At 36.0% G+C, this 15,090-nt stretch overlaps 1 protein-coding gene and 1 long non-coding RNA gene across 2 annotated transcripts; both read right to left on the bottom strand.

Moving 5' to 3' along the window:
- Positions 1–1,117: 1,117 nt before the first annotated feature.
- On the bottom strand, positions 1,118–9,300 carry LOC134851876 (dentin sialophosphoprotein-like; the record flags this gene model as incomplete). The annotated part of the gene is made up of 2 exons (XM_063868150.1): positions 1,118–4,131; positions 9,186–9,300. Coding segments are annotated over 2 exons (3,129 nt in total), but the record flags the coding sequence as incomplete, so codon positions are not given.
- A 68-nt stretch (positions 9,301–9,368) lies between these two features.
- Positions 9,369–14,653, bottom strand: LOC134851035 (uncharacterized). Its single transcript, XR_010164211.1, has 3 exons — positions 14,541–14,653; positions 14,088–14,210; positions 9,369–9,449 (listed from the first exon to the last, which is right to left on the bottom strand). It is a non-coding gene; the product is annotated as an uncharacterized LOC134851035 (long non-coding RNA).
- Positions 14,654–15,090: the final 437 nt, after the last annotated feature.

Raw genomic sequence — 15,090 nt, 5'->3', positions numbered from 1 at the left:
TGAAGCATGAAACTTAAACATAGTAGAAAACAAAATACTGTTCTCCAGTTTTTGTAAGACTCGTATGAAATTATGGAAACCCTTATTTTGCTCTACAAAAATTGTTTCTTTTTTCTTCGCTAAGACAAAATATCGCATGAAACTGTAGTAAATTTATTACTGTTAAAGTAAGTTTCTATTAACGAGTTTGATGCCCAATTTAGGCAATGATGTTTTTGTTTAGTGAGTGCGAACTTCATTCAAAAGTTTTTAAAAATTGTTTTTAACAGTTCGACCGAAATTCGATCAAATCTAATTGTGAGCAGTTTTGAGTGTTTTTTTTTCGCAGTGTTTTGAACAAGAAGTTTGCCATTGATTGTTCCCTTATTCTTACAACATATCAAAAAGATAACATTTAAACTCGTATCTAAAGTTTTTTATCAACTAAAACCACATGTGGTGGTGGTCAAAATTGGTCCCATTGTGGTCTTGCTTTCCCATGAAGGAAGCTGAGGGAGCCCAGTTTTCAGAAAAAAAAAAGAGCTGATTGAGCCCAATTTGAGCTATAGGAGCCCAATTTTTAATATTATGGGCGCTCAATCAGTTTCCTAATTTTAGTTCAAATAGACAAAACAAACAATCGCTCTAAGGATTGGCTGAAAAAAAAGTAGCACAGATGTCTTGGGAAATCAATGAGACGGCTCGAGTCACTCAAGAAAATTGTTTTTCTAAAAGGGACTGAATTAGCCCAAATTTTGGTCCTTGATTTGTCAGGGAAGGGGATGAATGAGCCCAATTTTCTAAATATTGGGCTGCTAATTGGGCGCCATTGGATCAGTTTTTTCTGTGATAACTAGTGTTCCAGTCGTACTAACAATTGAGATCATTTAGCCCTTTTCTTGGAAAATTGTAAGCAACGGCTTCGACCCGGTGGTGGTGGGGGGGGGGGGGGGGTAGATGGGCTATTTCGAATGAAACAAAATGCAATTAACCAATTTAGTTGCTGGTCACTTAAAACCAAGTGATATCAAAACTAAATTCAGTGCAATATAAAACTACACAGCTTTGCAAAACTATTTCGCTGAAATTAAGAAGGGCTGGAAAACAATTTAAAACTTCAAATTGACATTTTGTGTTTTCAAAAAGCTTCCTCATGATATGTCACACCGGATCTCGGAGTTTCGATATAACTTCCATCCATGATTCGACTCCTTAATTCACTGATGTCAAGCCGCGATCCTTTTTCCCATTTGTTAACAAATGGTGGACGACTATAAAATGAGTTAATAACAGGAGAGCTTTTCTCAATTGGAGTGCTTGTCAGCCAGTCGCTTGATAAAAATTGCGCAATTTTAGGCGCGTCTGTTTCATTTATAGGCGAAGGAAGTCCAGACATATTTGAAACGTATCCTGAAGAGTTAGCCGGCTGGTCGAAATCTGAAATCAAATCGACTGGAATAACTGGAACCAATTTGTCCAATGAGACGTTGTTCACAGACGATTGATAATGTTCAAAGGCCGCTAGTCGTCTTTGATCAGAAAAAGATGCAGTTTTTCGATATCTTCTACATTTCAGCCAAGCAATGCACGATATGAACAGTATGATAACTACGACAACGCAGGTACAAATTATTAGAAGCGCCCAGCCGGAAAGATCTTCAAGAACCCCTGAAAGCCCAGCCGCCTGAACTTCTGCACTTGGCACCAAAGTTGACGAATCAGTATTTGAATTTGACCCTCCTACGTTATCATCAGTAACTTCACTGTTTCCTAAAACTGTCGTAGTGTCTCTTGTTACTGAATGATCTTCTGAGCCAGCTCGAGTTCCGGTGTTATCATTGTCATGGCCCGTGTTAAAAATGCCAGCAACTGATGTAGTTACTGGAACTGAATTTTCACTTGAGCCTGCTGGGGTAGCTCCCATCGCGTTGGTATTGCCACCGTTTTCATCACTGGAAACTGCTCTAGTTATTGGAAAAGATTCCGCGCTGGAGACGGTTGAAGTTTCTCCATTGTCGCTGTTATTACCAGTGATACCCTTACTAGCAGCTGCTGTAGTTCCTGGAAATGAATCAGCACCCGAGTCAGTTGAAGTCCTTCCATTGTCGCTGTTATTACCAGGGTTTCCATTACTAGCAGCTGCTGTAGTTCCCGGAAATGAATCGGAACCTGAGTCAGTTGAATTCCCTCCATTGTCGCTGTTATTGCCAGGAGTTTCACTACTAGCAGCTGCTGTAGTTCTTGGAAATGAATCGGAACCTGAGTCAGTTGAATTCCCTCCATTGTCGATGTTATTGCCAGGAGTTTCACTACTAGCAGCTGCTGTAGTTCTTGGAAAGGAATCGGAACCTGAGTCAGTTGAATTCCCTCCATTGTCGCTGTTATTGCCAGGAGTTTCACTACTAGCAGCTGCTGTAGTTCCTGGAAATGAATCGGATCCTGAATCAGTTGAATTCCCTCCATTGTCGCTGTTATTGCCAGGGGTTTCACTACTAGCAGCTGCTGTAGTTCTTGGAAATGAATCGGAACCTGAGTCAGTTGAATTCCCTCCATTGTCGATGTTATTGCCAGGAGTTTCACTACTAGCAGCTGCTGTAGTTCTTGGAAAGGAATCGGAACCTGAGTCAGTTGAATTCCCTCCATTGTCGCTGTTATTGCCAGGCGTTTCACTACTAGCAGCTGCTGTAGTTCTTGGAAATGAATCGGAACCTGAGTCAGTTGAATTCCCTCCATTGTCGCTGTTATTGCCAGGAGTTTCACTACTAGCAGCTGCTGTAGTTCTTGGAAATGAATCGGAACCTGAGTCAGTTGAATTCCCTCCATTGTCGATGTTATTGATAGGAGTTTCACTACTAGTAGCTGCTGTAGTTCCTGGAAATGAATCGGAACCTGAGTCAGTTGAATTCCCTCCATTGTCGATGTTATTGCTAGGAGTTTCACTACTAGCAGCTGCTGTAGTTCCTGGAAATGAATCGGAACCTGAGTCAGTTGAATTCCCTCCATTGTCGCTGTTATTGCCAGGAGTTTCACTACTAGCAGCTACTGTAGTTCCTGGAAGTGAATCGGAACCTGAGTCAGTTGAGTTCCCTCCATTTTCGCTGTTATTTCCAGGGGTTTCACTACTAGCAACTGCTGTAGTTCCTGGAAATGAATCGGAATCTGAGTCACTTGAATTCCCTCCATTGTCGCTGTTATTGCCAGGGGCTCCGTCAGTAGCAGCTGTTGTAGTTCCTGGAAATGAATCGGAACCTGAGTCAGTTGAATTCCCTCCATTGACGATGTTATTGCTAGGAGTTTCACTACTAGCAGCTGCTGTAGTTCCTGGAAATGAATCGGAACCTGAGTCAGTTGAATTCCCTCCATTGTCGCTGTTATTGCCAGGATTTTCACTACTAGCAGCTGCCGTAGTTCTTGGAAATGAATCGGAACCTGAGTCAGTTGAATTCCATCCATTGTCGCCGTTATTGCCAAGAGTTTCACTACTAGCAGCTGCTGTAGTTCCTGGAAATGAATCAGAACCTGAGTCAGTTGAATTCCCTCCATTGTCGCTGTTATTGCCAGGGGTTTCACTACTAGCAGCTGCTGTAGTTCCTGGAAATGAATCGGAACCTGAGTCAGTTGAATTCCCTCCATTGTCGCTGTTATTGCCAGGGGTTTCACTACTAGCAACTGCTGTAGTTCCTGGAAATGAATCGGAACCTGAGTCAGTTGAGTTCCCTCCATTGTCGCTGTTATTGCCAGGGGTTTCACTACTAGCAGCTGCTGTAGTTCCTGGAAATGAATCAGAGCCTGAGTCAGTTGAATTCCCTCCATTGTCGCTGTTATTGCCAGGAGCTCCGTCAGTAGCAGCTGTTGTAGTTCCTGGAAAGGTACCATCGCCCGAGTCGCTCGGGATGCTTCCATTGTCGTTAATATTGCCAGCAGATGTTGTAACTCCCGGTACTGAGCCATCCTCCGAACCAACTGTACTACCATCAATGTTGTCGGCACTGGTTTGATCGCCCGGTGCTATTGTAGTTGCCGATACAGAATCGTCGATCGAGTTACTGGTTGTTCCATCACTATTACTGTCATTTCCAGCCTTATTGTCATCTACAGTTATTGTAATTTGCGCAAGTGTCGTACTGATGGGTTCTGATGATGTATTCGAAGCTGAAAAGCACAGACAGAAATTGCAATATGCAATCAAACCTTAACGGCTATAAAGTTTTTATTTCACTTTTATAAAAAATAAAAATAACTTCTTGATTAAATTAGTATACATATAGTAATAATTTGTAAAGTTATGATAAAAGTTATGTTACTGCGAATGGAAAACACAATAAACGGCTAACCGATGAGTTGGAAATTTTCGATGGAGATTACATTGTGCTGAACAATTCATTATTAATTTATTTCATTAGTATTTTTTTCAATGAATTTGAAAAGAGCCAGAGGAACATGAACGAGAGTGAAATCTTACCCTGAAAAGAGATTGAAACTTAGTTCAAACCAATTAGTGAAACCAGTCACAGAGCAAGTGTCACAAAACCTTCCGACCAAATAAATTTAAGATGAGAAGAAAAAGTCAGAAAAAATTGTCAAAACTGAAAAAAAAACTTAAATCAAAAAAGTTTAGAACAGACCAGCTAAAACAAGTAATAACGCTGCGAAAATGATTGAGTATTTGTACAAGGGGTGATTTTTTTTCTCCAGAAAAATATCGACTTTCCAACTTGCAATTTTTGGCAAATTTTTTTATATCATCGGAAAAATATTGTTGTCTTGAGCTCAATTTTAAACAAACATTTCACCTGCGATTAATTTTTGTCAATATATGGGGGTTACAATTTTGGCCATTTTAACCAATTTGGGATAAGTAGCGGGTAAAGTATGTTGTGCTTATAACGCGTAAGCAGATCTTTAATTGTTCCGACTTTCGGAGAAAATGGAATATTTAAGCTTGCTGTGGTTTTCGTTTTGTTAAGTCAACTTTCGGTAATCGAAGTAATCGTTTTTAACAAAATTATTTTTACGGCATTGAAGATATTGACTCCCTGAAATCAAATATTAAAAGATAATTTACCTCCGATTGTTTTTACAACATTCTGAGAGTTTGAAAACAGCCAATTTGACATGCTATACGTGCCCCACACGTTATATAAATGCTAAATGATATATTTTGCATGTAGCAAAGTATTAAAAATTAAAAAACCAATCAGCATGCCTCAATTCAATTTGGAATTTTTTCGAGGACTGATTGAATTTCCACTAACGAGTTAATATCACGAAATATATCACCCGTTAATTGACTCAGATTGGCAATCTTTAAACCCACATAATTTTACGAAAATTGATCACAGATGAAATACTCTTTTAAATTTGAACTCAAGACTTTTCGATTGAAATAATAAAGAACCGTCAAAAATTGCAATTTAAAAAATCGAAATATGTCTGGAAAAAACCACCCCGAGCACAAATAATCCGTCATTTTCTTCGAAAATTGTTGGAACAAAAACAAAAATTCCTTACTATTCTCGTGACCAGGGTATCAATCTTGAAAAAAAGGGAGAGAGTGAGAGAGGAGCAGCCCATTTAATTTTAAGCAAGCCTTCATTAACCCGGCAATTTTTAAACCGTTTTAAGCCAATTAGGCAAAAGTGGTGTAACTTTTTGTTCGTCTGTTTTAAAAAAAAAATAACAGAATCTTTGTGCTCGGGGTGTTTTCATCTCGAGCTAAATTTTGACTTTTTAAGCAGTCAATTTTGACAAACATTTTTATGACAGCAAAAAAATACTTTTGTCTTAATTTCAAACTTAAAAAATATATATTTCATCTGTAATTATTTTTTTATGAAGTTATTGGGGTTAGAAGGAAAATTTGAGATAATTGACGCGTGAAATGTTTTGTGCTATTAACTCGTAAGCGGAGATTTTATCGGTCTTATTTCATTTTGTACCTTATTTTTTATTCGCAAAGTGAAACATGCACAAATGTATACTCAATTTGAAACTTTGCAAAGCAAAAATTCTGTTCGAAAAAACTCATTATAAGGAAAGTGGTGTTTATTCAATTTTTGTGAAGCTAGAGGGGTTTAAATAGAGCCAATTTGGCCAGTTTGTGATAAAATTTAGGATAAAAATTTTGAAATTTTTTTTATCAATTACTTTAAAGTAAACTACTACATAGAAATTAAAATGCAGTCAGAACATTCAAGGTTTTCAAGGTGTTGACCTGATACGAGCAGTCTTCCATTCACATCGAAATGAGGCGAGTCAATCGGACACTTAAATTCCTTAGAAGATTTATGTTGAAATCATACATTGGCTGTGGAAAGAGACGGAAAATAATCGAACTCGTCTTTTTTCAATTTCTAAATCTATATTCAATACTTTTCTTTTTACAAAACGTATTCTAGAGACGTATTCTGGCAATCAGAAGATCCAAAACTTTCGTCTGACACGAGAAACACTACTTTTAAATGGTTATGCTTTTTTAGTTCCGTTGCGCATGCGTCAAGCAAGAGTGTTATAATACACATGAATCCAGGGGCGGATCTAGGATTTTCTCGAGGGAGGGGCGGATTTTCAAAAAAAACGAAAATTTTGACGACTTTTTTTTAGGTCAATTAAATTGATTTTCCGAGCTCTCCTAAAGCAGTATAAAAAAGCAGTTTTGGCCAAATTTTCTGCGCCGCAGACAAATTTTTGAAAAAACAGGTAAAAAAGCCATTTTTGGGCTCTTTTTGGAAAATTTTGACAAAAAAATCGCGTTTTTTTGGGCGCGCGCTCCCCCTCAAAGTTAGTATATAATGGCGCCGAAGTTGCCTTTAGAAAAATTATAGGGTGTGTCGGCCAAAAATGGATTTCTGAAAAAGTACCAAAGGGAGGACCCTTTGGGTCGGCAGGGGGTCGAATCCCTGAGAAAAGGAAACGTCCGCCCCCCCCCCCCCGCCCCCCGCCCCTAAATCCGCCCCTGCATGAATCAATGTTGCTGCTTCTCCTATTTTGTGCGAAACAAACAATTTACAGCTAACTGTCGCTCCGGTGCTAGGTAAAAAAAAGACGACAGGCCATTAAGACGACAAGCCAGTAAGACGACAAAAAAGGGTTATTACATGTAAAAAGAGCAATTCGAATTTAAGTGGTTCATAATTCTCAAAAATGTAATGCAAAGAATTGCGCGTAGCGTTGTTTTAAAATGCCATAAAAAATTGTCTTCTTAATGGCTGTCGTCTTACTTGCTGGTCACATGTCGCTCGATAAAATTCTCGGAAGAAGAATTTATACCTGTCGCATGTTTCATTTAATAGCCCTCAGTTTATGAATCATTGCGTCATGGTGAGTTTACGGTAAACTTCTAATGAAAAGCATAACTTATCAGATCTGATGCAGATCTGTAGCAGCTGCGCACATGCATAAAATTGATATGCCACAGATGTCATGCAGACCCGAAAAATGCCTGACAAATAAATTTATCAGATCAGCAACATTTTCAAAACTGGGATAGACTTTTTGCAATTGTTTGCTTGTTTCCAATTTACTGTAAGCTTCATATTAAAATGTAATTCAAATTCATTTTACATACTTCTGAAAAAAGTCAAAGACAAAATTGTTTCCCCGCTGGGCGTGTGACATATTTTTCTAAGACTTTACGGCATAGTTTCATCAGAGGGCTTCAATTAAAAATTTGATGAAAAAACCATGAACCTGAAAAATTTTGCTGCTGGTGCTGAAGTTTTTCTCTTCAACCATATCTGAACACCTAAAAATCTGCATCACATTTTTGGCATATCTATTTTATGCATGGGCACAGCTGCGACAGATCGCATCAGATCTGATAACTTCGCTTGCATGCAGTTCTGATCTAGTCTGCATCCGACATGATCAGATCTTGTTGACGGATGATCAGATTTTGTTTTAATCGGATGTGCATTTTCTGCTCAGGTCTGGTTACCTGATGAACATCTGGTCATGCGTGATGCACCTTTGGTCATGCAGAAATTAGAACTGCTAAAAACTGCGATAATCGCAACTCTGAGCAGTTATGTGACAGCTGTGTTCATTAGTGACAACGTGGTAGACATGCAATGCTAGACATGTGACCAGGCCTGGAAACTTATTAAAACTTAGGTACGAGTGAAACACTATTGAGGGACGCAATCGCTTCAGAGATCCAATAAAGTTAAATAATATTGAAAATCTCAATTTTAATTGAAACTAACTGGTTGATATAAATTTGATTTAAAATAATTTAAAAAAAGCGGCTGACCCACAATTAGCACAGAAAAATTCGACTATCATCATGCACTCAATTTTTTTTAGTGAAGAGAAATTTGAAACATCGATATCACAGCTGTTCAAGAAATTGTACAAAAAAAAGAAATTTGGAGTAGTTTTTACAGTTTTTAATCTAAGTTTTGTTATTTACATTACCAAAGAAAACCAAATGGGTATATTTTGCGTGTGGTACGGTTTTTTAGGAGCAAATAGCTTGCCTCAGTTCAACATTTGAAGGACTTAATTTGCCGCCTTCAATTTAAGGAAACGAAATATATTGCGTGTTAATTATCCCAGTTCGAAATCAGCCGTTAAAGTCCCAAATTGTTTTTTGAGCTCAAGACAACAGGTTTTTTCAATGGGTCGATTTTCAATTTAACAGGAATGCTCGTATCAAGGCGAAGCCCTGAATAATCCGAATGCCTTGTAGGGTCTATGGAGAAGTAATGACGTGAAAAATTTGAACATAATCAAAAAATGAAATTTTTTTAATTTGAGATTTTTTGTAAAAATCACGCCCCACATGCCAGATCAAGTACAAAGTGATAAAATTAGCTTCTAGAACTAATAAATTATGACAAATAGCCTGCTTTAACCAATTTGGAACGAATTCTATGACGGATTAAATCTCCGCTCACGCGTTAATAGCGCGAAATATATCGCGCGTTAATTGTCCCAAATTGGCCAAAATGGCAATCTTTAAACCCCCATAACTTAACAAAAAAGGATCACAGGTGAAATATCTTTTCAAATTCAAGCTCAGGATAGCAATACCTTTTGAATGATATTTTAAAAATCTGACAAAAAATGGCTAGTTAAAAAGTCGAAATTTGTCTGTAGAAAAAACACCACCCGAGCACAAATACTCCGTTACTTTCGTTACGAAAGTCGGAACAAAAAGATTTTAAAATAAAGATCATAATAGGGTAAACTCGGTGTAAGCTAACCAGTGAACTGGATGAGTATCTGGTCGGTGTAGAAAGAGATATCTTGACAGAAGGAAGCCACACTCACTCTATACACTTCACCGGCCTCAATGTTACGCTCGATCTCAATCAGAATAAATGAATCAGACGAAGACGAAGAAGAAGAAGAAGAAGAAGAAGAAGAAGAAGAAGAAGAAGACGACGACGACGACGACGACGACGACGACTGGTTGAATTCAGAGAATGGGATCTCTGTCTGGAATAAGCGACCCAGAGTGTCTCCAGCTGGAAATGCAAAACTTTAATCTTTAACCAAATCTTAAAACCTAAAAGTTTCATCCGTAACTGAATCTTGTATCCACCTAAATATTTGATTAATTGGTTTTTTTAAATTTAGTTTAATTTTTTTTGACGAGTTTTACACGTCTGGCTAAATTTTTTTTGTCTCCTAACACTCCATGAACAACAAAATGTTTGCCAAAATTTTCAGCACGCCAAAAGGTTTTTTAATTTATGTGTAATTATAGCGACTAAGAATTAAATTGGGGGTCTTAAAGCGCGCTTGTTAAATTCGTTCTTAAAAAACATACGAAAAATACAGAATTTCAACTTATTATGGATTATTTTTTTTGTCTAGAACGCATATTTTGATCATCAAGTTTTGTTTCGATTTAAGAAACGCTGGCAACGCAATTTCTTCCTGCTACTATTGGTGAATTCTGCCTTGAAAACTTCAAAAAAAAACTTGAAAAAAGTGTACTCCAATTGTTTCAACGGCATCAACAGAAAGTCAACATGAGCTTCTGGTTTTTTTTGTGGTAAATTACTTGAATTTTTTGTTATCAGACAACCTTGATTAGCCTTTAATTTTCCCATTGCTTTTCAAATACTTTGATAGCTTGCAATAAAACATATTTGAAATTTAAAAACTTCGTTTCAAGGCTGCTGGTGGGCGCGCTACTCAATCGTCGCCACTTAAAGGGCTCTAAGACTCGTATAAAGAATCAGCATCTGTTGGTAAGCTCGCATCGCTTTAAGCAATGGCAATAAAAATACATTGAAAGTTGTATTTTAAGGCGAGTTTTCTATTGTTGCGAGCTGTTTTTTGTTGGAGTTTGTCATACTACGGGTGTTTTCATCTAAATTTGTCTTAATGAAAATGACAAAAAAATGATTTTATTCAATTTATAATTGTTTATAATTTCCTTTTTTAAAATAAAACTCTTATGAAATAAAATGCTTTTCAATCGATTAGTTATCCATTTATTTTCGAGACAATTATAATCTATTATATTCGATTATTTTCATTCAAATTTTTTGTTTTGCAGAAAAAGTTCATTATAATCGATAATAGTTGATTATATATTCTTTTGTTAGCCCAATGTGTCTTCGACCATAGATCTGAAGTGCTAATATTCTATGCGTTTTGTAGACGTTGGTTTATGTGAAAAAGGTGAAAGCTGTTTTAACAGTTTTCAAATCAATTAAAATTTATAGCGTTTTTACATTTTCAATCTTTCAAGACTGCAGTTGTTTTTTGATCCACAAATTAAATTTTTCAATCAACAAAGTATCAGCAGATTACTTTAGTTCATGATTTGTTTGGAAAAGTGAACCTACCGCGGGAACCTTTCAACTAACATGAAGGGATCTCTATGAAACTTTTTGTTTCGCGGTAAAAAATTTTTTTTCAGATGAACCAAAGTGTGAAAAGATATCTCAATTATTAAAATTCTTGACCGAAAAAGGAATTATAATCTTTTACAATAGGTTATATAAAATAACAAGAGATTATAAGAAATTAAAAGAGTTTTTCGAAAAAAAAAATTTATAATCAATTATAACTGATTAAGATTTTTTTTTGTCACAAAAAAATTTATCATGATAATGGATTACAAATCGCTTGAATATCCAAATTTGGCTTTTATATTTAATTAAATTTTAGTTAAAAGTACAATTATAATTGTAATAAAAAAAATAATTTTCTCTTTTTACTGAGTGCGGATTTCAGTTGAATGTTTTTCTTATGATTAAACGAGTTTTTATGACTTTTAAGAGCCAAGAGCTACGACAGAATAAATTTTGGAAAACATCTATTAAAAAACAGAAACTGGTAAAGTTTTTGAAACAAAACGAAAAAAAATTGGTTTCTTTTTCCGATTTTTTGAAACTTTGCCTCAGGTGATGAAGATTACCGAGAGATGTCCTAAGCCTCTAGTAGGGTAATAAATCTGGTTTGCAACAGCTTCTGGGTCGACAAGTCACTGACCCGTTAATAGCACGGGTTAAAGTATAGCACCGTTAAAATCTCTTGGACTTTAATTGTTCCAACTTAACCAAAACGGCAACCCGTATCCAAGTTTAAGCGTAAGTAATCAATTATTATGATGAACTTGAATTCATTTATCCAGAACTGTTACAATATCAAAGAAACTAACGCAATACAGTCTCTGGAAGGGCTGTTAAAAAAGCAAGAGAACAAATAGAAAAGTGGGCTTCTTTTTAAAAAAAGGTTTCCAAAAAACATGTTATCTTTAATGTCATTTTTGCAAAAACTTTGTGAAACTTTTTAAATTCGCTTGCTTTCAAGCTTTCAATATCTTTGGGAATTAGATGAGACTCTTTTATTATTATATTATATGTTCAATTTAGGTGTCTTTTTAGAACGTTTTTCATGATTGTGCTGTGAAAAGGCATAATTGGTAGCAAACCCTTGCTGGAATTACGAGTGACACGACATTTTGTTACTATTTTTCAAGAGCTCATCCCTTTTTTTGTTTTTTATACTTTGAAAAAGCTCCTAAAACAGTTCATACAGATGATTTTCATAAACACTTAGAGTTTTTTTCTGCTTTTTATCTCCTTGACCGATTCCAATTTTTTCTTAAGATAAATGGTTCACAAAATCCGTTCCTAAAATTTGTTTATTTCTTCCAGATGAGTTGTATACGTGTTACTAAACACTAATATCCCTTAGTAAAATACTCATTTACCATATGATATATAAAATTGAGGCAATTGTGTTTTTAGAAAACAGAACCGAGCCTTATAAACTATTTATTAGAAGATGCCCAATTTTTTGGTCATTGTTGAAATGTGGTCAATAAAAATTAAATCGAGTCAATGTTTATACCTAAAAGCTTACACGCACTAAAACTTCCAACCCCGACATGATTTCTCCACAAGCATTTTTTGACCAAAATTTGGATAAAAAATACATATTCAATTGCCGACTATAACTTTTTCATTTCGAAATTAGGATTTTTTTTAGGTTAAAGGCGCCTTTTTCTTTTATCTTGTTTCTTACATCAACTGGACGATATCTATAGACTTTATAGATTTCCAGTGCATCCTTTAACTCAACCATGTGTCACAGAGAGCAACAACCGGGGGTTTCACTTAAAATCTACTTATTGAACAAACCTACTGGTCACGATGGCTTCTAAGAGAACGTATGTTGAGAAAAAATGAACCGCCTCCCTTTAAAGAGCCCATTTTATCCGCCTCAGTTATCTCTTCATATCAAATCACTGCAAAACAAACGAAAAGTACTCAAAACAAACGACTTTTTCAAGGTGCCAAACAAACGAAGTGTCAAGGTAAGTTGAACTTTTCTGTCAAAAGTTTTCTTAGCTTTGGTTACCAGCACGCTCTGTTGATTTTGTATCTTCGAATCGTTTTTGTGCTGGCTCGTTGTCGATCGTCAAATTGTTGTCACTAACATACTTCTTCCAACAATCTTTTTGATCTTCCTTAGATCTTTTTCGTGTTCTCAAAACTTTCCTTCGCAGTTTCCACGATTTTAGGTGCCCTCCCGAAAACATTATCTGTTTTCCCCCATTCTTTTAAACGGCTGTTTTTGCCAAACTAGCGACGTGTTCTGCATTTTTATTGGGTGGGAAGACACTGAATCTTTAACATATTTGGTTAAAATTTTTAACCCGGCAGTTTTCGGAAGTCCTAATCAAACTAAATTGCCCATATTTGTGTTTTCATACTGATTAGCAACGGCAAGACGCTTAATAATGTAGAAACCATTTAAGTCAATAACTCCTAGCGTAGATTGCATCCTTGTTCCCAAAATAAAAGAATTAAACGCTAATAGGGCCAACTGCTGATGAAAATAATGGGTGATAAGCTTTAATGCGAACCGATGAAATATCCTAAACATCAAAATCTTAATTTCTACGTTTTTCGCTTTTTATATAGACACAACTACCTTTATATTCGAATATTTTATCCCTGGAGGGACCGTATTTAGTTGGTTTGACTTATGCTTTTTCTGTTAGTTTAATGAGACGCTCAACTAATTTTTTGGTTTTTTTTGTTTTGAATTTTTAAAAGTTTTTGATTTTCGAAAACTTGTTTTTCAAAAGGTTGTGATAATCATTTATACTGAACTGTAATCGCATGAAAACCTATCATCAAAACTAATTGCTTTCATTTGATTAGAATTGTTTATAAGTTACCTAAATTGAGCATTTTTTAGCATTGAAAGCAAGAGATTGTAATCGATTATCAATTGATTATAATAGAATTTTGTAAAAATTCACTAGGACCGCTACTGAAATCATAATATAATCGATTTTTGACTAACAAAACTGGATGCGGGGATCTTTAAAAAGCCATCAATTTCCAAACTTTGGTCGCATCACCAAATATCTTTTCAAATAAAACACGAAAGAAAAAAAAATGTTTTGAGGGAGAATTTATATAGATTTCTAGAGTTGAGCTAGAGATTTAACTAGCTTTCAGATGGTATAAGAATTTGAGCTCAAGGCATCACTAGCTTTTAGATGGCATAAAAATTCTGTTCAAATGTGGCTAGATAAAAATCGAGACTTCTGTAAAAAAAAAACTACTTTTCAAAAGTAGGAAGAAAATTTTAAATGAATGAATATTGAGAATATTTTTGTTTCGCACCTTCATTAATGTGTTCAGCTACAACATTCGCTTTGTGAAACCTCTGATCGTCTTTGAGGATTTTGAACACGATTGAAGACGAGGTCTGCTGGAAATCCTCATAAGAAAAAGTCACTAGAGGGCCTGGAAATAAAAAGGTTCAAAATTGAAGTCTCTTAAGTTGTGTTAACTACCCCCCCCTATTTGGTACATTAAAACGAATTCCCCTATTAAGAAATGTTGAACAGTTAAGCAGATACAACTTTTTGTACCTTTGTCACGAGTCCCCCCCCCCCCCCCTTTTGCAAAAGGACGGCAAGTAATTAACAAGATCTTAGCTCTTGAACAAAAAGCCAGTAGCAGTTTGTCGGCCTGAGACTTGAAAATTAATGAAATTTATTCCATCAAACCAGTTCGGTAAATTTCGCCCGAGTACGAGTTGAAAAGCAAAGAAATTGTTTAAGAACTAGCCACCTGTGTCAATGAACTCCTCATTGCTCGGCGGAGAAATCACGTGACCAGTTTCGTTCACTGCTTCTGACGTCACTTGGAATTGGGTGCAGCTCTCGGCTACCGTCGCCAGCAGAGGTTCTATATTATGGAACCCATTCAACTTTGCGAAGGTTAACAATTTTATTTTTCTATAAATAATCTTTAATTATGTTTCATCTTCGAACTATGATTATCGAGTTTTACGATTAAAATTATTTTTGTAACCGATTCAAGGCTGCGGCATAGAAATTGGACTTGGTTATTAGGTTTTTGGAAGTTTCACTAAATTTTCATCATTGTAGTCTGAAAAAGAAAAGTTTTTTTTAAAAGTTTTTGTAAGTCACCGGAATTTGTGATTGGACAGGGAAGATAGTTCTATTTCTGTGTTGCTGGTTTCAGCTGCTCAAGTTTCTGAGTTAACGATCGTAAGCTAAACAAACCCCCCGTAAACTAAATATGGAGAAAACTGTTCACGTGATAAATTTTTTCTTTTTCTTTTTAAGTCGCCGTTATAGTTCAGCAGTTTGCCTCT

Source organism: Symsagittifera roscoffensis, chromosome 7, assembly GCF_963678635.1.
Source record: "Symsagittifera roscoffensis chromosome 7, txSymRosc1.1, whole genome shotgun sequence".
NCBI classification, from domain to species: domain Eukaryota; kingdom Metazoa; phylum Xenacoelomorpha; order Acoela; family Convolutidae; genus Symsagittifera; species Symsagittifera roscoffensis.
The sequence above is the reverse complement of the archived record's forward strand: the minus strand, read 5'-3'. Positions and strand labels throughout refer to the sequence as shown.